This window comes from Aspergillus versicolor (genome assembly GCF_001890125.1).
Source record: "Aspergillus versicolor CBS 583.65 unplaced genomic scaffold ASPVEscaffold_9, whole genome shotgun sequence".
Lineage (NCBI taxonomy): Eukaryota > Fungi > Ascomycota > Eurotiomycetes > Eurotiales > Aspergillaceae > Aspergillus > Aspergillus versicolor.
In genome coordinates, this window is record NW_024467532.1 from 284,420 (window position 1) to 311,104 (window position 26,685).

The 26,685-nt window shown below is 50.5% G+C and overlaps 9 protein-coding genes across 9 annotated transcripts; 3 read left to right on the forward strand and 6 right to left on the reverse strand.

Annotated features, from left to right (window-relative positions):
• Positions 1-714: 714 nt before the first annotated feature.
• On the reverse strand, positions 715-2,697 carry ASPVEDRAFT_137983 (putative AMP-binding domain protein; the record flags this gene model as incomplete). Its single annotated transcript, XM_040807449.1, has 5 exons — positions 715-1,022; positions 1,078-1,710; positions 1,767-2,213; positions 2,271-2,466; positions 2,527-2,697. The coding sequence occupies 5 exons, from the start codon at positions 2,695-2,697 to the stop codon at positions 715-717; spliced, it is 1,755 nt and encodes a 584-aa protein (XP_040671211.1).
• A 1,341-nt stretch (positions 2,698-4,038) lies between these two features.
• Positions 4,039-5,034, reverse strand: ASPVEDRAFT_31826 (60S ribosomal protein uL13; the record flags this gene model as incomplete). The annotated part of the gene is made up of 4 exons (XM_040810533.1): positions 4,039-4,177; positions 4,241-4,553; positions 4,769-4,904; positions 5,014-5,034. The coding sequence occupies 4 exons, from the start codon at positions 5,032-5,034 to the stop codon at positions 4,039-4,041; spliced, it is 609 nt and encodes a 202-aa protein (XP_040671212.1).
• A 309-nt stretch (positions 5,035-5,343) lies between these two features.
• Positions 5,344-7,101, reverse strand: ASPVEDRAFT_44953 (putative serine palmitoyltransferase 1). Its single transcript, XM_040813172.1, has 2 exons — positions 5,483-7,101; positions 5,344-5,410 (listed from the first exon to the last, which is right to left on the reverse strand). Exon 1 carries the CDS (start codon positions 6,907-6,909, stop codon positions 5,530-5,532), a length of 1,380 nt encoding a protein of 459 aa, XP_040671213.1. The 5' UTR covers positions 6,910-7,101; the 3' UTR covers positions 5,344-5,410; positions 5,483-5,529.
• A 572-nt stretch (positions 7,102-7,673) lies between these two features.
• ASPVEDRAFT_44954 (intradiol ring-cleavage dioxygenase) lies at positions 7,674-9,453 on the reverse strand. Its single transcript, XM_040813173.1, has one exon. The coding sequence runs from the start codon at positions 9,120-9,122 to the stop codon at positions 8,028-8,030; it is 1,095 nt and encodes a 364-aa protein (XP_040671214.1). The 5' UTR covers positions 9,123-9,453; the 3' UTR covers positions 7,674-8,027.
• Positions 9,454-9,484: 31 nt separating this feature from the next.
• On the forward strand, positions 9,485-13,142 carry ASPVEDRAFT_55349 (uncharacterized protein; the record flags this gene model as incomplete). The annotated part of the gene is made up of 8 exons (XM_040815062.1): positions 9,485-9,573; positions 10,049-10,326; positions 10,477-10,619; positions 10,672-11,384; positions 11,441-11,574; positions 11,971-11,975; positions 12,019-12,154; positions 12,268-13,142. The coding sequence occupies 8 exons, from the start codon at positions 9,485-9,487 to the stop codon at positions 13,140-13,142; spliced, it is 2,373 nt and encodes a 790-aa protein (XP_040671215.1).
• A 2,743-nt stretch (positions 13,143-15,885) lies between these two features.
• ASPVEDRAFT_31831 (uncharacterized protein) lies at positions 15,886-16,590 on the reverse strand (the record flags this gene model as incomplete). Its single annotated transcript, XM_040810534.1, has 1 exon — positions 15,886-16,590. The coding sequence occupies one exon, from the start codon at positions 16,588-16,590 to the stop codon at positions 15,886-15,888; it is 705 nt and encodes a 234-aa protein (XP_040671216.1).
• A 1,012-nt stretch (positions 16,591-17,602) lies between these two features.
• ASPVEDRAFT_852084 (uncharacterized protein) lies at positions 17,603-20,088 on the forward strand. Its single transcript, XM_040817662.1, has 3 exons — positions 17,603-19,621; positions 19,677-19,773; positions 19,961-20,088. Exon 1 carries the CDS (start codon positions 18,038-18,040, stop codon positions 19,589-19,591), a length of 1,554 nt encoding a protein of 517 aa, XP_040671217.1. The 5' UTR covers positions 17,603-18,037; the 3' UTR covers positions 19,592-19,621; positions 19,677-19,773; positions 19,961-20,088.
• Positions 20,089-20,583: 495 nt separating this feature from the next.
• Positions 20,584-23,680, reverse strand: ASPVEDRAFT_44963 (AP-1 complex subunit gamma). Its single transcript, XM_040813174.1, has 5 exons — positions 23,601-23,680; positions 23,379-23,502; positions 23,123-23,311; positions 20,959-23,062; positions 20,584-20,894 (listed from the first exon to the last, which is right to left on the reverse strand). The coding sequence occupies exons 1-5, from the start codon at positions 23,608-23,610 to the stop codon at positions 20,799-20,801; spliced, it is 2,523 nt and encodes an 840-aa protein (XP_040671218.1). The 5' UTR covers positions 23,611-23,680; the 3' UTR covers positions 20,584-20,798.
• Positions 23,681-24,557: 877 nt separating this feature from the next.
• Positions 24,558-26,470, forward strand: ASPVEDRAFT_138755 (putative sterol o-acyltransferase (APE2); the record flags this gene model as incomplete). Its single annotated transcript, XM_040807518.1, has 6 exons — positions 24,558-24,673; positions 24,757-25,197; positions 25,253-25,957; positions 26,029-26,284; positions 26,335-26,376; positions 26,444-26,470. The coding sequence occupies 6 exons, from the start codon at positions 24,558-24,560 to the stop codon at positions 26,468-26,470; spliced, it is 1,587 nt and encodes a 528-aa protein (XP_040671219.1).
• Positions 26,471-26,685: the final 215 nt, after the last annotated feature.

Consider the following 26,685-nt stretch of genomic DNA (forward strand, 5'->3'; position numbering starts at 1 on the left):
AGGGACAGCGACTGCGGATGAAGGCAGGGGGAGGACAGGATCTCGGAGAGTAGGATGCGTAGTCTCCCGAATCAGAGTCGCAAGGAGCTCAAAGTCCTCGATCTTGGAGGGGTCGAAAGGTGATATTATTAGCGCAAGCTAAGGCGATGGAATGTGATTGACGACGCCAGGATGGGGAAGGCGGCGGCTGCAATCCAAGGCGGGAGGGAGAGGGACAAATGAAATCACCGGCTCTTTCAGGCTTCGACCTTGGGTGCCCTATCGACCAGGGACTCGACTGGCGCTTAGATCGATGGCTGCATCAAGAGGCAAAAATTACTTTGTTGAGAGAAGAAGGGAAAAGAAGGGAGATAGATTGATGATGAGTGAGTGGGGGGAAGATCAGAGAGCGATCGATGGCTGCTTATTAGAATGCGGAAACGGAGAATGAGAATCACGGTCCCAAAGCGGCTGATCAATCTTGGACCTGACTTTCTTGAACTCAACTGAATGTGGCAAATGGTCATAATGCTTGTTGATAAGCATGCTGACGCGACAGCCTTGTTGTTGGTCATTCACTCCCCATCCTTCTAATGAATGTTTTCTCGCCGCCATGCAATACCTTTGTGAAAACCAAAAGTGATGCCTTGATTCTACTACACATTGCCCTATATAGGATATACTCCAATAGTATCCCTAGTCTATCTAAGTACCTTGCGTCTAAGCGCAGATCCGTCATGACCGACTTCCTCCCTTCGCCCAGTCGCGGAGGATGTTCTTCCTCAGCTTCCCTGTGCTGGTCTTAGGAAGCTCCGGGACAACCTCCACTTCTCGTGGGACCATGAACTTGCTGATTCCGCTAGTGTTCTTAGCCCAGTCAACAATATCCTTGCCCTGCGGTTGCCTTCCTTCTTTGGCCGTGACAAAGGCCTTTGGTCGTTCCCCCCAGTGACTATCGGGGACAGCCACAACACCGGCCTCTAGAATATCAGGATGGGTAACCAACATCGACTCGAGCGCAACAGATGAGATGTTCTCGCCTCCTATACTATTGTCAGTGTGATAGAAACAAGAAAAAAACAAGGGGAGGGATAGCACTACCGCTAATAATGATGTCCTTGGCCCTATCAAGGATCTGAATTGCCCCATCTGGATGCCAGACAGCCAAATCTCCTGAATGGAGGACACCGCCAGCGAATAGCTTCCGCGTAGCTTCGACGTCCTTGTAATAGCCCCTGGCGCAGATGTTACCGATAAAAACAATCTCGCCGATTTCCTTTCCGTCCCGCTGTACATCGATGAGGGTTCCCTCCGGTACCTCAGTCTTGATCACGCGCGCGGGGAGACTGGTCAGGAAGCCATGTCCTTGCCGTGCCATTCGCGCGAACTTCTCTTTTCGCGGGAGAGTCTCCCAGGATGGCATGTGGTAGCCTTTGGTTATAGGGCCGTATGTCTCCGTCATACCGTAGACGTGAACCGGGTGTAGATTCAAACCAGTCATTTGTTCAAACAAATGCGGCGTCGGAGGGCTCGCTGCAACAGTGACATGCACTGGCTCTGAGAGTTTCTCAGCCTCGGGGGAGTTACAGAGGATCGTATTCACAGTTGGAGCCGCGTTAAAATGGGTGATATTCTCTTCCTTCAGTAACCTCCAGATCTGGGGGTAATCAATCTTCCGTAAGCAGTAGTGAGTCCCACGAACCGCAGTAACAGCCCATGGGAACGTCCACCCTAATATCACACTTTAGTAATGCACTATTTTGAAGAATCCTATATTAGAGACTCACCCATAGCATGGAACATTGGCAGAATCCACAGATATCCGCAGCGCCGACCTTGGTAGTTAAGCCCGGATTCAATGATATTGCCCATAGCAGCCAGGTAGCAACCTCGATAGGTATATTCAACACCCTTTGGCCGGGCTGTTGTTCCACTAGTGTATGCTAGCGCAACGATATCATCCTCAGACGCCGCCTGGCTCTCAAGGGCACTCCAACCATTTGCGCCTGTATCGCGGTCATAGTTCAATCCTTCAAGGACAGCTTCATTAAACGGTCCAGCTAGTTGCCCCTCCGTCGCATCTGTATCCGTATCCACGATAATCGCGACATTTGGCTTCGACGACCTGAACGAATTCAGCAGCGGCAAATACTCCTGGTCGACGATAATAACTTCGGCGTCAGAATGTGTAAATATATAAGCGATATCGTCCTCTTTGAGTCGATAATTCACAGCTGGATACTTATATTAGCACCGAATTACCCTATCCAGGGTTGTTCCAATTATCATACCAACATTAACAGCCCCCGCAGCTGCAATCCCAAAAATCGACTCCAGAAACGCGGGCGTATTAGGACACAGAATCCCAACCTTCTTATACCCATGCTTCTTAAAGTAGTATGCAAGCCCCCTAGCTCGATCCGCCGTCTCCAGGTACGTCCTGCGCAACACTTGGTTATTCGCTGTGATGTGGCAGATTGCCTCGGCCTTGCGAAACCACAGTTAGCGAATATATTCCAATCGGTTTTCGAGAAAGATGCAACTCACCTCCGGCTCTATAGCTGCAGCTCTCGGCAGGAAAAATGTCGGAGATAGCGTATGAAAATTGACATTGTGTCCTGGGCTATTTACCGGCGCCGGCGCAGCTGTGCTATTGGCATCAAGGGGCTGTTGGAAGTGGCCGAGGAGGCTCGAGAGGCGGGTTTTTACGCCGGACATCGAGAATTAGGAATCGGAAGGATAATGGCAACCACGAAAACAAAGGCGAGGGCTGGTGATTTGTTCTGCGGGAGAGCGGGAATGGAGAACAATTAATATGGCGGACAATCTGCCGAGTCGTCAGCCCCGACAAGCGTGAAGGTCCGGTCCCCAGCCCAGTCGGGAGCGGGCTCGGTGGAGTGCGGGGAAGACTCGCCCAAGTCTTGAGGGCAATTCTGCGGAGAACCGGATCCCTCTCCGGGGTCATTAACGGACGCCGGAATGCCTCGTCCCTCACCCCTGAGGCTAACGATTTTCGATTTTCGATCAGAAATTACACGATTTGGACCGCCGGACTTTTTTTTTTTTTTCATCAAATGGAGACGAAAGGGTCAAATCTGACGGCATACAAGTTCGGTGCAGATTGCGGCAGCCGCTCTCTTTCCGCAGTGTTTCCGCTATCCTTCTGTCCGCTCCGGCGATCCAACCCACTACCTAGGTACAACATAAACCTTCAATGCCCATTTCGTTGATCCTTGCAATTAGGTAGAACTGCCAATGACAATGCTACTATTTCTGCACAACGGAGATCACCGGATCCGATAACGCCGGATCCGCTCCTCGGCAGTGAAAGACAATTGATGTTAAAGCATAGGGAAGGACATAATTGCACCGGTGGAGGGGCCTCATAGACCACCAGCAAGAACGACACAAGGGATTGTCCTACTTGTTAATACTTTATATTCCCAGGTCGACCATGGGTCAACTGATTGCTGCGGCTGCCTGCACGGTGCAATTCATACGAGTACGGCTTCATATAGTAGCTGCAAAAACATCATAGAGAGGGTGAAACATCCAAGGCCATCACCTACGAGACGATGAAGAAATCGAACGATCGGCAATGAGACATAAAAGATTAGCTCATTTTCGTGTTTAGTGATCTAGAAAATTTTAGGCCTTCCTAGAGGGCAGCTTGGATCAATTCTTATGCAACTGACGTGAATCGGACTCCTAAAATAGTAGATTGAACGTATAAAAGGCGAATTGCAGGTCATGAACTCTTGAAAATTTCTTGGATTAAACCGCCACGGCGCGAAATAATGGGTTAGCTATTTTGAACAACCTTTTCATCCCAAGCGACTCCTGTATTGTACTTTTGTTTTGAAAGACGACACCGGTCTCTCCAGCCTCCCATGTACATCGCAAACATGTTATGTTGTGGGATCCCATGAAAAGGAAGGAACAACGAGAAAAAAAAAGGTCATCGACCAGCTTCCCTTTCAAAATTCGCTGAAAAACCGTTCGCGATTTCAACACATCCCATCAAAGACACAAGCAACCAGCCGCGCAACCAGGTATAATCTAGAATCCGTACTCAGCGAGCTGGCTCTTGGTGTTTTCGCTAACGCTCGCCGACTTCTGTGCGTGGGCAAGTTGGCGGCGGGCAGCCTTCTTGCGCTCGTAGTATGCACTGCTCTTAACCTTCCGTCGCTCTTCAAGTCTATAGAAAAACCAACGTTAGTTACTGTTCAAGACACCATCCCGGAAATGTGAAAATACGTACCTGGCAACAACGTCCTGGTACTTCCAGCCAACCTCGTGGCTGAGTCTGCCGACGGTGCAGTACTTGCGGCCGGGGCGGAGACGAAGAACACGCAGAGCCTGGGGGACAACGACGCGCTTCTTCTTGTCGTAAGGAGGAGGAACACCCTCGAAGACCTTCAGGCGCTCCATAGCAGCAGTACCGCGGGCGGTCTTGTGGGGAATCATGCCGCGGACAGCCTTGTACAGGATGCGGGAAGGAGCGCGGAAGTGGAAGGGACCACCACGAGTAGGGTTGAAACGGGTGATCTTGCGGAGGTAGGCGTGGTACTTGACTATTGTGGCGGAGAAAAAAAAACCATGTCAGCCGTTTGTTACCCAGATGTGCGAGCGTCCAAGCATTTGCATATTTTCCCAATCTATTCCATTGAATGTCGGAAGTTCCGTCTTTTGCCCATCTTCTTGCCATCCCGTCCAAGTTCCCAAAACAAACGAAAACAAAAAGAAATTCCGAAACAAATGCGAAAGGGTCGGAAAAGAGAAAACGTACGCTTCGCACGGAAGAACTCGCCAGAGATGTTGAGGGCTTCACATCTCACGACGACGATCTTCTGGCCGTTAAGCAGCTGCTTTGCAACAGTGCTGGCCAGGCGACCAAGGAGGTGTCCCTTGCCGTCGATGACGACCTATAAATTCATCCAACACAAGTCAGCGACTGCATTCTGTCAAAGGGTCCTTTGCCCTGTTGCAAAGATATCACGGCCGTCGAGTCATCGGGGAGGCGGCGGTACGCACCACTGGATCGGTAGAGGACATCCTGCACAGTCACCGGTTCAAAAGGAAAATATCCAGCGAAAGGAAGAGCACTGCTCTAGGATACTCCCTGGGGATGTATGTTGTCGGCGGTTGTTGTCGTTGTGGGCAGGTTCAACGCACACAACGGAGTCGGATGTGGTTCGCAGGTTGGCGGTCGCTAAGCGAGGGCGGCGATACTTTTGTGCGGGAGATCGCTCGAGGGTCTTAGCCCTAACCACCAATCCCGCCCCTGGTCACGTGAAGTTCCAGCCCTCGCAAGATCAAGTTTGCCCGCCAGCCTTAAGTTCACTCAGTTAAGTGGCGAACCAGCTCACATTCTCATTCGTTAAGACCTTATCGGCCGATGGTACGGAGGAAACACCATGGAATTGGCAAGAGGTGGACTATGTCACTCTCCACCGTATAATGTACGATCGTGAGGCGAGTTGCACTAACTCGACAACCTCACAGGACAGCCATACGGAAAATAACTTTCATTGTTATCCTATTACTACTTCAGTAGAAAGTGAGCTTTGCATCCCGGACCCCCCTCTCAATAACTTCGGCCAATGTCCAATGTGGGGGCTCGGTGATCTTCTTTCCTGTCGATACTGCGCCATCCAACTTGGGCTCTTTCAGTCCTCCGGATCTCCCAGAAGAGAATTTCAGCTGTAGCGCTTCTCCAATCTCGTCGCATGCGTCCAGAACACTGTCAAGGTCGTCCTTAGTATGTGCTGCAGACACACATAATCGTGCGCGGGAAAGCTCCAGTGGGGTAGCGGGATATGTCACAACGACCACCGAGATCTTGCGCCGCAGCATCTCCCGAGAAAATGCCGCCATCTTGGCGGGATGATACAGCATGAGCGGCACGATTGGCGAGTCGTCGTGGCCGTATACGATGAAACCAAGTCTTTTCAAGCCTAGCCTAAGGTACCGCGAGTTGAATGTCAAGCGTTGCATGCGCTCTAAACCCTCGCCCGAGTGGAGGGGATCTTCATCTGCGATCAACCGGAGTGTAGAAGAAATCTGTGTGAGAACTGGGAGTGCTGGTGCTTCGCCATATACTTGGCCAGCGCTGGTACAGCGTAACTTAGCAATTATTTCTCTGTCTGCAGCAACGTAACCACCATTGGCTCCAAATGACTTGGTAAATGTTCCCATCAAGATATCAGCCTCAACAGGATCTATTTTGAAGTAGTCACACACTCCGCGCCCTTGACTACCGATTGCACCGATCGAGTGTGCCTCGTCAATGAAGAGATAAAACTTGTATTTCTTCTTCAACTCCAGAATCCGCGGAAGGTTGCACATTGTCCCCTCCATTGAGAATAGTCCTTCTACTGCTACCATGATCTTTCTCCACGGCCGGTGAGTTCGTGGTTGGCCTTGAGAAATGGCTTGCCTCAGCTTTTCTTCGAGAACACTCATATTGTTGTGCGGAAAGACCTCGACAGCTGCCCCTGAAAGCCTTGCACCAAATCGAATGGAGGCATGATTAAGTTCATCCGATAAGATCAAGCAGCCACTTTCTACAAGAGTTGAAAATATTGTGGAGTTTGTTGCAAAACCAATTGAGAACACAATCGCTGCCTCTTTTCCGACTAGCCGCGCGATCTGGTCTTCCACTTCGACTAGCAGCTTCGTGGAGCCTGGATATGGTCCTGCCATGCCAATTCCATTTCTGCGAATAGTTTCTTCCACCGTATCGGCACAGGGGCCCTCCGACTGCGCAAAACCAAGATAGTTGTACGAGCTTAAATTTAGTGTATTGGTCGCTGTGCCGATCAACTGAAAATGAACGTTATCCTTCGTAGTCCGATCTAGCAGAACAATATGCCTGCCAGGGACACCGGATATAGGTCGTTCAAAACAGTCGTTGATTCTCTGTTTCATACGTCGGGTATAGAAACTCTCGAAGCCGTCATATAACGAAGCGTACCCATTCTGAGGCTTTAGATGTTGGTAAGCACGTGGTTGGAACCATCTGGAAAAAAAGTCCTCGAAATGACCAAGAAATATCAGAACAAGGAAACTGATATAGGTTGTCAAGATAATGAAGTAGGGAGGATTGTCGACCACCGGGTTGGGTATCTTACTCCCCGAAACCACACTGGTATAGAGGTGAGACGGATCGCCTAATGGTCCGAATTCTGCATGTTGTTTTGATACTTTTCCGACCGACTCTGAGGGTTGATCGGGAGTCGCTCCGGCAGCCCCGGTTGTGTCATTGAAGCATCTTGTCACAGCTCGAAAGGATACCATAGCCGACGTCTGACTTTTAGTCGTGAACGGCACACCATCCGTCTGAGCACAAATTTGGGGGTCTTTGTCGAGACGCGGTTTTTCTTTGCGTCTCCATGGGGCCATTGTGAAGGTTGAAGTGTCGGCGACGGTGATGAGACACAAACCCCTGATATATGCAAACACTCTGTGTATACCATTAGTTGACCTAAGCTATCCGATAGCAGCTCTGAGAAGTCTATGAGGGCTCTGCTTGTTGCCGTTGCTCCTTCCAGCTTCATCCCATACCCGAAAGGGCAGTCGCCTGAAAACCTGCTAGGCTGGGCACCCTTTCCTCTATGGTTGCATCGAAAAATGAACAAAGGGAAATCTTGGATAATTTGTAATATCCTAAAATTGAAACCCTAGGATGGTGCCCGTATTGCGAAGTAGATATACCTTATAGAAATATCGCTCGACTACAAAAACACCAATAGGCATTTGATCTTTCTATGCTTATGGTTCACCCTTGGCTTTAAATAACTGAGTAGGTGTTAAGTTCCTGCGACTAGGAGGACAGGTCTCAGCTTCCGGGTCACAACTGCAGGTACACAATTCTGAATTTCATGCTAATAGTCGGAGTTAGAGGTTAGATTGAATGACGACTCTCAGAAGGATATATAACCAATATGTAAACCCAAAGCATAGCACAGCGGCATATCTAATTCATTTCCAAATACTCAACAAGCTTGGCTGATTCTTCACGAGGAGATTGTATACACTGCGCAAAATCACGAAGGTGGTGAGCCAGAGCCAGAGGGCATCGGACCACCACCCCCTCCAGCATTCTCATTCACCACACCTCCAGAGGAGGTCAAGGTAGCGGCGTAGGAAACTGATGAATCGTGATTGGCAGACACATCGACTCCCAGGGTGACCCAAGCAAAAAGGCCATCTTCAACGGAGTCGCCGAGCAGCGCGTATTGGAAGAATGGATCAGAGTCGCTATCTTCGGTCTCGACTATGACAACGTGGTCGTCAGCATTCGACGTCATTTCTACAGTGTTTGTGTTGTAAGGTGAGGTCGCCTCGATTTGATCTATCAAATCCTGATCGAAGAACAGTTGCCCAATATGGGGGACATAGCCGCCAGTGAGCGTGTTGTTGGGTAGAACAGTCGCGTTAAGATGGGCGACAACATGAATATGTGTCGTGCGGCCGCCATAGTGGCCGGGGAAAACGGATTTGAAGCCTGCAACCCCCTCTGAATTGGTCTTCTGGATGCCACGGAGGAATGTTTTATCCAGGTTGGAATCATCGTCACTATCGCCGTTCATGCCGCTTTGCACGCCGGAATAGACACCAGTGGAGTTGCAGTTCCACACATCCCAGTAGAGGTCCTTGATCGGCTCGCAGGTGTTGATATCAATGAATTGCCCATCAAGATAGATTGGAACACCATCTTCCTCATCGCTGATGTCATAGCGGATAAGCTCGCCTTTAACCCAGAAGGGCCCGATCTCTCCCTCCGGGGCGAGGATGCAGACTGGATCGGCGTCGAAAAGATCGTCTGCAGGCGTGTTTGGAGTAACGTGAAGATCAGAATGGTGCGAGGTGTTTAGGACCTTGTCGGTGTCACGGGGCTCAATGGAGATGGTTCGCTTCCTGTACTTTTCAATCAAAGCTGCACGACGGGCTTCGGCACGGGCCTTGACTCCCCGTGCCTCGAGCTTGTCCGCACACTGATCCAAGGTGCTTCGGGCGCTGCGCAGAAAGTTACGCTTGCCCAAGTCGGTGAAAGAGCTGGGCTCATGAGCACCGGGATGGGCAAGAGCAAATCCGGCTGTGGCAACGAGTGCCAACTTGCAGATTTGAAGAAGATGCATTGCTCAATTATCAAAACCACGAGCTCGGAGGATTGCAGGGTAATGAGCAGATTGAAAATCTGGGTCTGCCATGACCATGATAGCCTTTATATACTTCAGTCGCTGGGCAAACAAGGACGTTGCTCCGTGTACTTTCCCATCAGTCGCAGGTTTACTCCCATGTCCTCCACTCGTCATCGCCGTCGTCAGCCATTGTCTAGGGCTTGAACCAGGAGAGCCTCCATTGGAGTAGATAGAGTGAAGTGAAATCCATGGACACCAAACAGTATATTAGATGTGGATGCTGATGAATTGCATGAATCTCATTGATGGAGGAAGAAACAGAGCCAGGAACAAGGATGTCGATCGTCGAGTGATCTGCCATGCTTATTTCCATATGGGGTAAGGAGTTCACGTGGCGCCGGAGCAAGAGCATTCCCGCTGACTCATCCCGCCTCTCTCTCGACCATAGGTATGTCTCAGTAGCTTCTCTTCATATCTCCGCTGAACAGTTCCAGTCTCCACCTTAATGGTCCTAAGCGCCTAGTAGCCTAGGATGAGCAATCCGTCACCAACTCGGCGAGGTGGCAGGCTACGACGGGCCTGTGATCTCTGTCAACAAAAGAAAGTACGTAGGTAGTTTGGCAGCCTGCTGCAAGGATACAATCCTTACCTCGGATAATGGACAGATTCGCTGTGATAACGGCAAGCCCGAGTGTGAAAACTGCCGCCTATCTGGATCCCATTGCACCGTGACACGGAGATCACCTCCAGTAAGGAGTAACACAAAGGAGTACGCGAGATGAAGCCCTCCCATGATCTTTCTGTTACTAATACTACTTTCCCAGGCAGCTTGCGGAAGCTAAATCGCGAATACGGGAGCTAGAAGAATTGATAATAGTCCAGAGAGATTTACAGAGACCCTATTATCGCTATGGGTCTGCAAGCTCGTTTGACAGCCTGTCTTCTGGGTATTTAGAAGATCCCCATGATGTTGAAACTACTCTGGCAATGTTTCAAACGCATATTGCATTATGCGGAGTCGGAGCTGCTGGATCAGCTGAAAGAGACTCCTTCTCTTCACTTATTCATCTACGAACTGGCTGTGCCTTTGATGTTGATAGATTTTTACAGGGGTTGCCGAATGCCTCTGGGATTCCGAGCTCTAGAGATCCAGAAAGAACTACATCACAAAAATGGCCTTCACAAAATTTGGTTCAAACCTGTATACACCAATTTGTGAAAACAGGGCTGTATTCAGTCTTCCCAATTGCCAACGTCGAAGTGTTACAAACATTGCTCGATCAGAATATCCTGGACAACCAAACCCAACCCACCCACATAGCCAATCTGGCTTGCTTAGTTGCATTTACAGCTTTGGTAACAGAGCTACACCGTCTTGAACCTGCTTTCTCTAATACCGACCCGGATTCCTACCTCCGGGCTACACTGTCACTGTTGCCCCGACTGTTGATGGAGACTGCTAATTTGAGGACACTCGAAACATTTACCATTATTGTGAGTTTTGTCACTACTATAATTTGGAACGGAACTTATTATTTACCATCAGGTCACATATCTTCTGCCCATTGGTCACACGAGAACGGCGGACTTCCTACTAGCAGTCGCCGTCCGCATTCTTTACAATCTAGGGGGAAATCGTTATTCTGCCATTCGAGAGGCAGAGGGGGTGCATCTACGCGCTATATTCTGGCACTGTTATAGTCTGGACAAGGAACTTGCGATCCGTTTTGGACGCCCACCCTTGACAAACGACATTGACTGTGACTTACGGCTGCCTGACAACTACATTTCGTCCTGGTCGCATGACCATTTCTTCCATCGCCCATTATCTTCTCAGGTTCTCCTATATACGTCGGATCTTCGCCTCGCGCTGATCAAATCAAAGATCTATGCTCTCCTATATTCCGACTACGGCCGCGCGCAACCTGAGGCTAGGCGCCTTCAGTATATTCGCGAATTGGATGAAGAATTAAACGCTCTAAAGTCTAGCTTTCCTGCCAGCTGCTGGCCCGATGTCTTTGCAACAGGAGATGCACCAGATTACACATTCCATGATCTAAGCTTACGGGGAGTCAACCTACACCTGGAGTACTACTTCTGCTTGGGCAAAATCCACGGAGCAAGCAACGCCTACAGTCTGACTTCTCCACATAGTTGGACCTTCCTGCCTTCTAGCGCCGAGCTATTCTACCAAGAATCACGAACCATGCTGTTGTATATATCTCGAATACGACACTTCCTCAACTGGCATACTTACTGGTACGTGGCGGACTTCCACACCCCACCGGAGGACTAACCCCATTTGTGTCAAACAGGATCCATGCTCAGTTTATATTAACTGCCGTCGTATCACTTTTCCGGCACCTCATCACCTCTCCCACGGCGCACACCTTCGCCAGAGACCTCCAGATCCTTGAGAATACAGCGGAGACCTTTTCCGACCTTGACCGTGAATCTCGGGCTATACGCCGCTTTGCGCCGTTCTTCTTCACCTCGTGCTTCACACGGAAATTGATCTTCCTCGCAAAACAATCTTCGCGACAAGCCAGTGGTGGATAGCATCCACGAGTATCAAAGTCGCGACCCCGATAGAATTCGAATGATTACATAACCGTCCTTTAAAAGCGGCAGCATTCTGGAATAGTCCATTCTCTCGTACATGCTCACGTAGTCATCGTTGGCTCAATCTCAAAAGTCACCACACGCATAGTACCACGCTCAGCCGCACAACGAGGGCCAAATGAGTCATCTGAGAAAACCACCTATATTAATCTAATCTACGGACAGGTCCCGAGGCAAAGTGCTTAGAAACCAGAAACCATAAACAACAGCGATGTATCGAAAGACACGGTTCGTATGCGTCTCCGATACGCATGGCTACACGCCATCTGAGGCTGGCTTCAGACTCCCCGTAGGCGACGTCCTGATCCACGCCGGAGACCTGACAAATCAAGGAAGCAAATCCGAGCTTCGCAAAACCATGAACTGGATCGCAGCTGCGGACTTTGAAGTCAAGATTGTCATTTGCGGTTAGTACTAAGCGCCCGGCCCCAACCGCAGTATGTGTAGGGTTTCATGCAAGGCAAGCCTAAGTAGGAAGCTCTACTGTCTTTACCATGTAAACTAAAGCAGCGAAACACAGGAAACCACGACATAACCCTCGACACACCATTCTACAAACTTCACGGGCCAAAAATCCACAACAAGCAGATCCAATCCCCATCCGAATGCATAGACATTGTCACCAACGCCTCGCCGTCTGTCGTATTCCTCCAGCACCAGTCAGCACTAGTGCGGCTGCGCCGGCCTAATGGGCCAAACACCGTCTTTAAGGTCTTCGGCTCGCCGTACTCACAATGCGGGGGCTCCTGGGCCTTTCTATACGAGTCCGACGAGGCCGAGAGCCTCTGGAAACAGATTCCATTGGATGCTGATGTTGTTGTCACACATATGCCGCCTCACTTGCATTGTGATAGGGCATCTGGGGTATCGATGGGGTGTTTGGGCCTGAAGAGGAGGCTGCAAATGGTTAGACCCTGTCTGGCTGTTTGTGGGCATATCCATGAGTCAAGGGGCTTTGAGCGGGTACGTTGGGCCTCTGTATCCAAGGAGGGTGAACAAGAGGGTAAAAATGTCGGGGACCAAGTGGTAAAAGGTGTGCTTCCGCCTCAGGGGAGCAAAAAGCAAAGCCTTGTTGATCTGACAGGCAAACGAGCCTCGAAGCTTGATAATGATGGGTTCTCCGGGGCAAAAGCTTCTTTCTCGTCGCTGGACTCCCACCAAGATGTCGCTCTACTTCCGCCGCAAGCCCCCAAGGAGGGTCATGGGCTCTCAGCTTCAGACAAAACGCAATCCGAAGCTCAGAAAACTGACACAGAGGGGCTCCAAGCGCAAAGACGCGAAACATGCGTTGTCAATGCTGCCATCATGGCGTCTAACTGGCCGCATCGGGGAGGCAGAAAGTTCTACCCAGGGCCTATAATTGTTGACCTTGAGCTGCCGGTTTGGACGGAATAGTCGCCATAGCCACTTAAGTTAACATGGTCAGAATGGAGATATGATACTTAATCAACGCAATGGACCGACTACCTACAGTTCACGCCCAGATTATTCCCCATACCTGGCAAATGGTCCTTTGGCTTGACCTGCACTTTGACGTAGCCCCTGAAAACCTGCTTGGACGTATTGTGATCCCCCGAGGCCTCGAACCACGCACTATGTGATCATCTGTACCAGTTGGATGATCAGCAACTTGATTGCCGAGTGCCCGCAAGAACACGAGCAATGACATCATAGGTACTGCAGTGCAGCCAACTCTCCATGAACAGGTGCGCTGTCAAATGACCCCAGAATAGAATAGTGGTAATAAAGGTAATTAATAGTAGTAAAATATCATCAACATTTGCAGATCAATAAACCCAGCCCTGCTCCAGCTCCGCCTCGGTACTCTGAGTTCGCAGATAGTACAGAAAAAGGCCCCCGCATCTTGCTGACAGCAGGGCTGAGCAGTGCATACGCATACTAAGTCGTAAGGAGGTAGAAGTGGAATGGGGCGCCGAATGGCTGGGCGGCCTCGCGAAAGCTCGACTAAGCCTGCCCGTAGATAGATTCTCACGCTTAACGTGCGACGCATCTACGCAAGCGAGTAATACGGGTAGATACTTTGCTTGTATAGGTTACATCTAGCGGAGGAGAATCCTAGACGCACAATATACCCTGTTTAGGCCGTATTGGCGTGCATTACAACCTAGGAGTATTTGCTAGTTGTAGTAGGACGGTATATTAGTTCGTGGTAGCCTACTTGGTTTCCGACGCATCGAAATCCCTCACCTTGTATCGAGTAAGTATATCCCGCATCGATATTGTTGTGGTTGTTGTGAGACGGGTCAGGCTTACTGCCTTGGGACCTGTACATGGATGTGTCGGGAGAATGGGTACGGCCGCTATCCGCCAGTCTTTCTGTTTCTTTAGATAGATAGACTCTCGGGTCCAGGCGGGCGAGACCCAGCATACGGAAGCGCCCGATATGGACAGACCGTTAGACGATCTACAGCGATGGCGAGCTGAGTCCGTGCTTCGGCGCCCCAGGGACGATAGGGGAGACATACCTCCGCTTTAATGGACGAGGGTGTGCATTAAAGACATTCTTTGCGGCTGGTTACAGAGGACGGTTGCATATACATTCTTGCAGAAAGCAAGTGTGAGTATCAGGTCAAGCAGGCTGCCGCGCTAACCACACATAGATTTCAGCCATGGTGCGCGCTTCGAGCGGGTTGTTTCATTGTATCCCCAAACATGTCCACCACCCCAACGTGAGTCTGAACCTTGTCACTCGAACTGAATCTATGGTCCGCAGAGCAAGTTGCTGCAGGTAGACAGTGCGCCCGTGCTCACAAAAGCCAAAGGCAATCGCTCCTCGCTGTTTCAATAGCATGCACTCTATCAACGAGGCGCCCAATGAGTCCAGCACGTAGGTTAATAGAGTTAATCAGACCCCCCAAAAAATTTGGAAGCTGCATTGATCGCCTAGTTAGGTGACTTACCAGGCGTGCGTCTGCATATCATGGCTGCGAACTCCTGAGCAGAGTATTGGAGTAAGTTGGGGGTGCGAGGGTGAGCTGGTCGAACAGAGGAGCATTCACGCTTGCATGCTGTTGATATTTTCATGATCCTGAAGATCGTGGGACATATGATGCATGGCCCGGGGTCAAAGTGTCTGGCCTCTTCGTATCTCGGTCCGGGTGAAGGGGAGGGGAATCACCTCAGGATATCGCGAGGCGAACTGTTCATCCAGGATAGGTTGGTGATGGTTGCCTCATATGATACAGCGGGAGGAAATTTAGTCAAACTCTAGGTTAGTCTGTGAAGGATATTTCTTGGTTCCGAGATGGTGGGGGAAGATCTCAAGGCTTGGATGGGCGAAGAAGGAAAGAGCCTCGCGGCCTCTCTCCTTGATCATGGGGTGCATGATGTTTCGGATTCGTCGAGACTCTCGTTCTTCATCTTCTTTGGTAGGGTGATTTTGTTCTTATTGCTTGAGGAGAAGTAGGGTTGACAATCTCAGCAAGAGGCTATCATGGGGCTATTATTGGATGTGGTGTGCTCAGACAGTGAAGCACAACATCGAGCTATATTAGTTCCATGCCAGGACAATCACTGCATTGCATGGAAACTGAGGAAGCGGCAGTGTCGGTTGGCTAGGATGGTCAAGGGTGCTGGTACGTACCTTTTCTTCAGCCCCCGTGCAGATGACTCGGGCTAATGGCGTGTTCGAGAAGTGATCTATTGCGTTCCACGCGCGGAGTCTTGTCACGCTCACGCAGTAGTGGTGCTTTAGACCAAGGCTCTTGGGCCAGGCAAGATGATCTGACAACCTGGTATTATGTCGCGCGCCGAGTCCATGATTTGAAGGAATAAATGCGTGTGCTCCAGCCCTCCTTCGCGTATATTGTTATTCTGGCTTGAAAACGAGAATCTACTGAGAGACTGATTGGTCCACAGAGTGACTTAATTCTGGACCTGTCCGCGTAAAGTCCGGAGGCACCCCCGCGATGTGATTCAAGGCACCTTGTGACAAATTAACCGCCGAAGGACGCACAAGCTCCCCCAGTGCTGGTTTGAATCATCCGATTCTTGATCCACGCACGTCAGCGACACTGGTTTAGTGACTCCTGGCGAATCTCGGTTGATCAACAGATTTCACTCGCACCACAGTGCTCGAGCTACGGCAACAGGCCGTTTGTTGACTGACGTTTTAGTCTCAGGTCTGCTCTGCACCAGCCCTGCGATTACGAAATGATACAGGTCGAGACAAACAAAGCTGGCCGCTGCCAGGCTCTCGCGCAGGCTGTTGCAGGGAAAGAAATGAGCAGTCAACAGGCACTGTGGTCCCACGCACGGAAGCTCCCGGGCACATCCATGGGACCGTTTCACACACGAGGCCGGGATCGGATCGAAGATGGCTGTACCCGTGGATGGGCCCAGCAGAAGAGCCAGGAACAACATGGGTTGACGCACTCTTTGGAGTAGGTGGTGGGACTCCGTGCATCGGACTCACGAAACAGGCCAGGTGGTGAATTGTGACTCCGGCGAGTCCAGTCGGCCGTACCTCAGGTGGGTGATCATTGATGGGATGCGAGAGACAAGGCCCCTCCACGGCGCTAAGAGCGGCGGCCGTGGTTGGGCGATAGCGAAGGAGGGGGAGGGGCAGCAGCAGAGGGCCTGAGCCAATTCGAGGCTGCAGAGACCACGCAGGCCAAACCGCATCATCTTCGGTGAGGCGGGCGAACGAGAAACGCGACGCCGGTCTGGGCGGGGTGATTGGATGGAAAAGAGCGCCCCTCGCACCCTGAACAGGCAAAAGCAACAGCGAAGGAGAGTGGCCGTGAAGCTGCTTGTCGGCTTGGAGTTTAGTGCGGGGTTCTGAGAGGATGGGGATGACACTCGGGTTTCTCAACGTGCACATCTTTGAAACTCAATAAAGAAAATAAAGCCAGCAGATAATGTCTGGGAGGCCGGCCAACCAGCGCGGGCGCCGGGGCAGCCTGGCTGCTGCTCATCTGCCACCAGAGCTGGATGACCCTGGGCAGAAAGGAAGCTGTACACGGTGAAGGTTCAGGGCGGCCAACGTGAGGACAAGTAAGAGCCCGAGGATGAATGGAGGATGGATCGATGGCGGAGCTCCAGCTTGCTGTCTAACTTGTCTCCGCTACGAGGCTTCTCCCAAGAAGAGTATGGATCAGATCCGCTTTGATTGTGTAGAGATGGCAACCGTATATTTGTATCACATCCACCAGCTGCTCCCTCCCATCCTCCCAGTTCGTCTTCTCACCTTCCATCCCCAGCTTCTCCCAGAACTGCAGCCAGTTCTCAACTTGCCGGAACAGCTGTCCGTCAATCATCGATGATTGACCGCTGTCACCGCTCATTCCAGACTCCCCTCACCATCTCCCAATTCGGCTGGTTTCACCGCCGCCTCTGCGTCTTCAGGTACGATTGGAACCAAGGAGAATCATTCAAGAATGAGTTGAACTGAAATCATGCAAAGCCCAAGAACTCTGCGGCAAATTCCCTCATTCATCTCCTCGCAGACTCCCTGCTCTGTCGCATCATCCAGCATCATCCAGTTTTGTCTGCGGCAGCCTTATTCATCACCAAGTGTTCACTAATTCCTGACGTGGTACCACTGCCTCAACACCGGCCGATCTTTTGCCTTCACTTCGCTTCTTCCACTCCTTGAGCCTTTTGTTCTTTCTTTGGCCACTTGGCTAGTCTGCACTTCGATTTCCACAGTGTGGCGCAGTCCGCCTCCGTTGCGCTGTCCAGGTTCCTAGGCCCGACTGGTTCGCCCCTCTGGTCAGCAGCGTATTCTTACGTCTTACTTACCGCCATTACCCGTTCCTGCCAAAGTAACCACACTCGGGCAGCCCGTTGCGGCCTGCCATTGGTCGCCGACCCACCTTCTCGACACTACCATACCATTCCATACAGCGTACCTTTCATCTTCCTCCTTCAGGGGAAACTTGGAACCGACGGCTGCGGTGCATTGGTCTTCGGTCTTCACTACTATTGACTGTCATTGTCATTATTCGATTGTGATCCTCCTATGTTAATGCCCGCTTTATCCCGCTCACATTCTCTCTTCGTGCAATTCCAGTCTTATAAAGCATCCACTTCCCCTTCTGGAAAGGCCTGCTATGTCTAGTGGCTGATTATTGCCACTGCCGCATCTCCATACCTCGCTGTCCGGCAATCCGTGCGTTTGTCGCCGCCCTTTTGAATCAGTTTAATACTCCATTGCCTGACCTCGATCATTCCGAACTCTTCAACCCCTTTCTACTACCCAATCCTCCCCAAGTTTTGATGGTATACAGACCGGTTTGTCTATCGCCGACAAACCTTTTAACAACATCATGGCTGTGTTACCGGATTTCGACCCATACGAGGCTCTCGGTGTTGCGAAAGATGCGACTCTGACCGAGATTAAATCTTCACATCGAAAGCTCGTACTGAAATGCCATCCCGACAAGATCAAGGACGAGTCGCAACGCAGCCACGCCCAGGACCAGTTCCAGAAAGTACAACAAGCCTACGAGTGCCTCTCCGACGAAACGAGCAGAGCCAAATATGACAACAAGGTTAAATTGGCAGAACTGAAGCGTGAGATGATGTCGCGGGGTGGTTCGTACTCTCGGTCGAATACTCGCGAGTACCGCGACGGTCGTTATTACGAAGAGAGAGTCCCAGCCGATCCTGACGTTGTCTTTGAGGACGAGGCTCGATTTGCCGAATCGCCACGGCCGTCATCGCGTAAACACGAAGAGTACGGGGCTCGCCCGCGGTCGAGAGCTACAGAGGAGAAACGGAGGACAAAGGCACATGCTTCAAGTACTGCTCGTGCTGCAAAGGAAGCTGCAAAAGAAGCTCGCGAGTCCGCCAAAGCCACCCGAGCGGATCGGGACAAATACCGAACCAAGGAACGGAGGCGCCAGGCTCACGACAAATACGGTTTTGTAGAATCAGACTACTCCGATTCTGATTCAGGTAGGTCTGAAGTACTGTACTACATACCTGTCAAGCGGCCATCGGATCACAAGCGCCATCGCGATTCCAAGCCTAGACCGACCGAGTCAAGTCGCCGGTCAAAGACCCACTACGACGATGACGATTATTCCGATGACTACGGGCATGACAAGCACGACATGCAGTATTCTAGCGCAAGGGATTACATCCGACGCTCGAAGGAAACTATCGCTGAAACCGACCGACGCCACCGTTCTTCTCGTTCACCCCTCCGGTACGATTCGCCAGAACCAGAACACTCAAGTCGATCGAGGCGCTCTCCCCGGGAATCACGACCTCCCACCTCCCACCACAGTTCGTTTGAGCATCTTGAACCTCGTGTACCTTCAATGCCCACTGCGGCAACGTTCCCTGGCCCAATGGGCTCGTCATCTCCCCGAGCAGCCCAGCCCTCCAAGTCTTCAGCTCGTCCTCAATCTCGGTCCAATCGCGAAAGTACTCGTCGGTCAGAGCCAGTTCACATGTACACAAGACTGAGAGGCGAAAAGTCTGACTCGGGTTACGCAAGCTCAAGTCCAACCCCGGAGACTGTGGATGCTTCACCCAAGCCTCGCTACAAAAGCAGGCCTGAGCCGGTTATTGTAGAGCCCAGTACTGGCACACCGCCACCCCTGAGACACTCAAGAACGTACTCGCCCCCTCGTCCGGAGCGACAAAAGCCTGTGCGGAGCACCACCTATGCTTATCCTCCAGAGGCATCCACATCCACTCGTCGGCCTCTCTATCGGGAAGTCGAGAAGGACCCACGGCAGATGGAGAAAGAATTTAGGCACGCGCGGGAAGTTCAGCCGGATATCCATTATATTCGCCCCCAGGCTGCACATTCTCAGTCGTACCACGATAAATATGCTCCGCCAGTGGGCAGACGCCAATCCGCATACTAGCTTTTGTTTTAATCGATTTTATCATCTACGGTTGCATGAGAGATCAAAAGCAGACAGGATATGGTCAAAAGCAAACTCATATCCTGTCTGCTTTTGATCCTCCACATTCTTTCATTTCATGATTCTACGATATCGCATCATTTGGGTTGCATCACTCCTCAGGTTGGAGAAACGGTTCATATTCTAGATACTCAGTCGAGCAATTCAGACAACATCTGAATCATCCGTCTCGACGCATATAGAGATCTATCATCAGTACTATCTTGTTTTTATCTTATTTTCACCTTCACTATTGCATCAGTCAGTCACCATGGTTTACACGTCGGCGCTTAACTCGGATACATACAGGAAATTTCTTTTATCTCTCTCTCTCTCTCTCTCTCTGTGTGTGTGTGTGTGTGTGTTTCATCCTTCTTGTTTTTTTTGATGCGTTCATGGGGTTGGCAGGGGCGACTGGCCATCGGTGCCTTGGGGATCAATCAGGACCCGGACGGAGTACTATCTATATGACTTTTTGATTATCACATCTACATTTATTAACGACTAACGACCTCGCCAACGAGATTTGATTTCTGAAATGGCTTCTCCAGAACTTATGAACCATACCTATCCATTGCATTGATATCATCACATTATTTATATACTTGAAATACACATATATTATCATCACACCTTATTTTCTATTATCTGATATATTCAATATTCAACTGTACTAGAGTAGTATCAGGTTTCGATGTTCTTCATTGTGTAGTTATATAGACAAGTCTGTGAACAGTAGCGGTCTGCCTGGATATATATTGGGCAGAAATACCCTGACCTTTGAATTGTCATCTTTTTGACAATGACTCGTTTGCAAGATTAACCTGGTGCGATGACTACAGAATCTTTTAATTGGAAAGGTCCAAAGGGTAAGCCTTAGTAAGTTAGGCGTATGGGCCCCGCTTAGGCACTCGCCAAACCAGCATAGAAGCGCAAATACGATTGAAAGGACCCAGAGCTTAAACTGCGCTTTTCTATGATCTTCATCATTCATTTTAGCTTCTTGAATAAGGTAGATTTGATGAGGTATGGTATTATAAAGACTATGTGGTAGGAAGACCTCGATCGGATACGTAGATCAGATCGCGGTCACCCAAGCAGACAGAATCCTTTTTGACACTTTCTAGAACATGGCATGTACGAAGAGGTAGGTTATGAAGGTCGTTATTTACGATTCAGACCAGTCGACTTGGTCGGTTGTGGGTTCAGACCCGTCCTTTGCGTAAGTCACGCGGAGACGAAGGCGGATCTTGGGTGGGAGAGCCTGCAGAGTCGTCAGTATATGTGAATCATAGGTTGGTAGAATTAAAACAAGGAGGTTAACTTACCCCACTGACGGCTGTTACTTTCAGCATTTGAACACCTTCGTCTCCGGAATCAAGTTCGGCTTTGTTGATGGCGCTAAGCTGCAGGCGCTGGCTCTTGGGCACAGCAGCCTGGAGGCCAACGCCGCTGAACTGGCTGAAGCTTGATTCGTTTCGGAACCGAGCTTGGATCTGGGCTGTGTTGTTGCCTCGCTGGACCTGCAGAGAAAGCACTAAATCGTTCTTATTGAATACCGTATAGGCAGCGGGCGCCGAGGGGGAAGGAGTTGAGACTGGAGCGCCAGCGCCTCCGAGGAGATCGAGAGACGCCGAGGGCGGAGCAGTTGGTTGAGGAGACGGTGTGCCTCCATTTGAACCGAACAAATCCATTATAGCAGCAGTGTTCGATACAGGCTGTTGCTGAGCAGGTTGAGGAGCAGGAGACGAAAGACTCGAATCTCCTCCTAGGATATCTGCAAGTAAGTCGGCAGTATTCTGAGATCCGTTCGTGGTAGGGCTGGTGGCGGGAACATCGGAGCCACCCATGAGGTCGAGAAGCATGTCCTGCTCGGCCGGCTTTGCGGGTTTTCTCGACTTGTCTTTGAGCAGCTTGCTCTGTCGCTTTTTGGTCGTTGGACCCAAGACTCGTGTTTCTTCACGGATTTCGGGCGGAGGCATTCGCTCCAAGACACCCCGGCGGATCTGGTCATAACCAAACAGGTTCTCATATTCAACAGCGCGCTGTTGAATTTCGACGCTCAAATCTGCGGTGCGGCTGCTCAATGCTCGTCGGAGGCGTTCAATCTGTGCCGCATCAGACATACGCACAGTAAGTTTCATGGAGGCTGTGGTGATGTATTCAACCACAGTTTGAGTTGCGTATGTGCTGTTGAGGATGTTATCGAAGAGGTCAACAATGTCGCTTTCCTTAATCTCCTTAACGAGTTCTTCTTCTTCATATTGGCCGCCGCGAAGTAGGTTGTCGCCATATTCACCAATAAGCCAGGTGGCAGCGAGCGTAAGGCCTTCTTGTGAAATATCTTCCTTCAATGACAGATATAACTTTTGCACTGAGTAGGTCTGCAATTCTGGGGTTGTCGCAATGAGGCGCACGAAGGACGACAAGATTTGCTCCTTAACATAGGCACCAGCCAGCTTAAGAACTCGCAGTATCGTATCGGCGTGCCAGCGCTTGTTGGGGGCGTATCGGTCCGCAGCAATGCCGATCTGAGTCGTCATCACAGGTTTAAATTCGTTATCGGCTACTTCCAAGAAGGCCAGCAGCTCCCGCACCAGGACCCGGACATTACTTTCGTTGATCAGCATAAAGCTCAGATCGAGAGCTCGTCTCCTAATGCTAATGTCTGGATCACGGAGACACTCCAGAATAGTGTTACGATGCCTCTGTACCGCGTTTGGTTCAATAGCAACAACCTTGTTGAGTGTGTTTAGGGCAACGTAGCGAATGTTGTTGTCCTTGTTTGTAAGGAACTTTCCAAGAATATTGACACCTAGCACTCTCAAACCTGAGTCTGCTTCGATGTCGAGGATAGTCAGGACCGCCTCGTACAGAATCGAGTTCCCCACATTCTTTGAGGAGTCGGTGTTGGTCGCGACTTGGGCGAGGATATCATTGATCAATTCACTCGTAGCGGTGTCACCATGAGCCAAGGCTCTGAGCAGACGGAGAATCTTCACTTGCACGAATGGGTCGGTTATACCGGACACATCATGCTCGGGGGCGTAGCCGGAAGTTGTTAATCCTTTCAGAGCGCGTACAAGACCCGGAGCAAGGGGTCGGAACATCTCAATCACTCCCTCTTGACCTTCCTCGGCCTCTTCCGCTTCACACATATCAATCACGAAAGTGAGACCGCATAGAAGAACACCGTGGTTCCTATCCGACAACAGATTCTTCGCTTTTTCTAGGAAGTGCTCCTGCAAGTCGGGGACCTTACGGCAGATGCGCATCGCACACAATGCTGCTTTTCTCCGAATATAAGGGTTGGCGGTGGAAAGAAGGGATTCGACTTCGGCAAACAAGTCTCGAGCCATCTCTACGGACGCGATGTTGCCGAGAGTGCAAAGGGAAAGGCCGACGATATATTGGTTGGAATGATTGAGATCACTGGAAAAAGAAACACGTTAGGATATAGTGACGGACGTAGATAACTTGCGGGGTGCTCACTTCTTGAGCGAGTTCGTCACCAGTGTCAACACTTCTTGGTTCTCGTCTAGCAGCAACATCGTGCCTAGATAACCCAACCGCTTATCGGCAAACCGATGAGAGGCTAATAATTTCAGACATTCGATTTGACCGAAATGTGTACGCTCGCCGAGAGTGAATAAATAGAGCAGCTTGGCTACATTGTTTCTCCTGCACAGGTATATGAGATATTGGTTCGATGAAGAGTATACATAATGTAGTCGTGGGTAATGCTAACCGGATGCCTGAATCGTGGCTCTCTTCTCTGAACGACGCGCGGATGGCGGCACTTTCTTTTTGGATAACAGCCCGCTCATCTGCAATTGTCTTGGCCGATCGAACATTCCGGATGAATTGTTTGACTAAAATCACGCCCGGGGGATTGATGTGAGCGAAACCAAACTGCAGCCCAGGGCAGGGAATAGGAGTGTGGGGGATTGAACAATGGGCAGAAACTCACGGGATGCCATGGCGGCCACAAGGATCCCTCACGGGGAGGTCGAAGGAAAAGGAGGACAGCGGAGTGGAGGGTAGGGAAAGTAAGAGGGAAGCGAAGAAGCCAGTCCACGCAATCCCGAGACAGAACGAAAGTTGATGCAATGGGTATACGGAGCACAGGCGAGCCCGGCCGTGGCTGCGATTGCGATCTGGCTGTCCAGCTCTTGGCGCCCGCCTTCCCCTCTGGGACTAGTGGCTTGACCCTGGCCTACATCACGTGGGATCATCTGATAATGACAGGACTATTCAAACCTGAGAATTCAGGCTGCAATGATAACTGCAAGCCTGATATGCAAGGCGGCAAGGCACCACAAAAAGTTGTCAGCTGCACCGTGTCAGTTGCCCTACGTCATCATTACTGGTTGCTCATTATTGGGCGTCTCGTAGAAAATGTCAATAAATAGGTATTATTAAAATGGACACTTGTGGAAGTAATGCACCGCATGTGCAAGGCGCAGTTGGGCCCGAGGCCTCGGAGCGCCTTTCCCTCCAGATTATTGTGCTGGGCTCTCTGTAAGCTGGCAGTTTGGCGTTGCATCCGGACCTCCGATGTTAACGGTTCGTCCGCTCGTATTTCTACATAGAGCAGAAGCGATCCTGATTCCTGGGGGGTCCGCTGAACTGTATGACTGCGTCCTTCGGTTTTCAGATGATCCCTGGTGGAGAGCAGTCCCGGCGATGATATGATGTATGCTATGCTATGCGGATGCCTATGCTACGGGCCCACTTCCCTAAATAATGCGCCCGCCAACCTTGTCGTCACTCCGTCACTCCGTCACTCCCCAGTCCACTAACTACTGGTATTTATAAATAAAGCTTACTGAGCCGCCTGTCCTGCACAGAATTCGCCGGACCTATGTGAGGCGTATTCTTATTCGCACATATACTCCTTCCCTATTATCCTTGAACACTTGCTAGGATGTCTTCTGCCGTCTCACACCAGGACGGGTCTGCAGCGCTGCGACCACGTGCGGTTCCTGAGACAAAGAAAGCCGACGACTTGCTCTCCGCACAATTGGACAGGGCAGACACCGAGTCGAGGTAGGTGTTTATATGTGACTGCAGAATCGACCTCCAGGTGCTTGAGAAACCCCGTAAACTAACATCTGTGCTCGCAGTGGCCGCTCAACCCCCGTCCCTGAAGATGCGCCCCCGTCCGCGCGTTCCATATGGACGGCGAGGAAACAAGCCAGGGCTCGCAATCGGCTCTTCTATACTATCAATTATGTCCCCCGCGTATCACACTTCGACCCGCGAAGCAACTATCATAATTTCCGAGGCTTCTTCACCCTCTTCTGGATTGGTCTGTTCATCATGGTGGTTACAACCGTGCTGCGCAATATCAAGGATACCGGTTACCCTTTGCGAGTGAGGGTATGGAGCCTATTAACGGAGAATGTATGGTCCATGGGCTTTAGCGATATCGCGATGGTATGCACGAGTGGAATGGTTATCCCACTCCATCATTTGTCCAGGACCAAGGGCCTCTTTCGCTGGGAAAGAGGCGGCATTGTTCTACAGAGTATTTTCGAAGCAGTTTGGCTCGCAGTGTGGATCGAGTGAGTTAATTAGTACGGTCTTGCATTCGCCTCGCTTGCACTAACGAATTGATAGGTGGCCATTTATGCTGCGCTGGACGTGGACTGCGCAGGTCTTCTTCACTCTACACACTCTCACTATTCTTATGAAGATCCACTCCTATGCCTTCTACAACGGACACCTTAGCGCGGCCGAGCGCCGACTTTCGTCCCTCGACAACCCTAGCTCGCAGTCAACGGATGCAGCCGTTCGTCGGTATCCCGAGCTTTCGTCGCCCCAGCAGCCAGTGCGCCGTGCCAGTACCCATAAGCGGTCGAATTCAATTGTGGAATTACGCGACGACTTAGCTACTGAGTTGACATCGCCGATGGGAAATGTCACATATCCGCAGAACTTAACGCTCTACAACTACATCGATTTCCTATTCTGCCCTACTCTATGCTATGAGCTAGAGTATCCTCGGAGCAAAGAGAGATCGTGGATGGAGGTCGGGCTGAAGGCTCTTGCAGTATTTGGGTGTATCTTTCTTCTGACACTTGTGAGCGAGGAGTTTATATTGCCAGTTCTCGCGGAGGCCGGCGGTCGCCTGCATTCTTCGAATAACTTCGCGGAGATGGCCCTCGCCATGGCGGAAGCAATCAGCATGCTTCTGTTTCCGTTCATGATTACTTTCCTACTTGTGTTTCTCGTCATCTTCGAGTATCTCTTGGGTGCATTTGCTGAAATCACTTGTTTCGCCGACCGCCACTTCTACTCTGACTGGTGGAATTCCTGCGATTGGTGAGTACCGTCAACCCGATTCCCAGCTATCAACTTCTACGCAATACTTACCAACGTCAACAAAAATGCAGGCTCGAATTCTCTCGCGAGTGGAACATCCCCGTCCATCATTTCCTCCGTCGTCACGTTTACTACTCCTCGCTATCCCATTTCTCTCAGCCCGTCGCCATGTTCATCACCTTCCTCGTCAGCTCCATCTTCCACGAACTCGTAATGAGCTGCATCACCAAGAAGTTGCGCGGGTACGGGTTCCTTGCCATGATGCTCCAGCTTCCAATCATCGCAATTCAGAAGTCCAAGTACTTCCGCCACAAGACGACCCTAAACGTAAGTGACTCTACATTAGCCGGCCATTGGCCCCCCGCTAACTATATCAGAATGTCTTCTTCTGGCTTTCAATGATCTTCGGTCTTTCACTAGTAAGCCAGACTCGTTTCACCCTTTCATTTGCCTCGATTATGCCCGCTAACACTTATCTTCTAATAGATGTGTACATTATACGTACTTGTCTAGATTGACCTACCTTCTCCAGCCGTTCCACTTATATATCAAATTTAATCCACTCAATCCAGCGGCAAAGGACCTTTTTTTCTAAACCCTCCAGCAAAGATTATTCACCTTCATGTGCTTGTTTAAACTCGAACTTTCTCAACTAGTTATATACCCGGCCTGCATTGTTCTAATTGGACTGGCCTTTGTTATCATTATGCCTATGTATCATTAGAGTG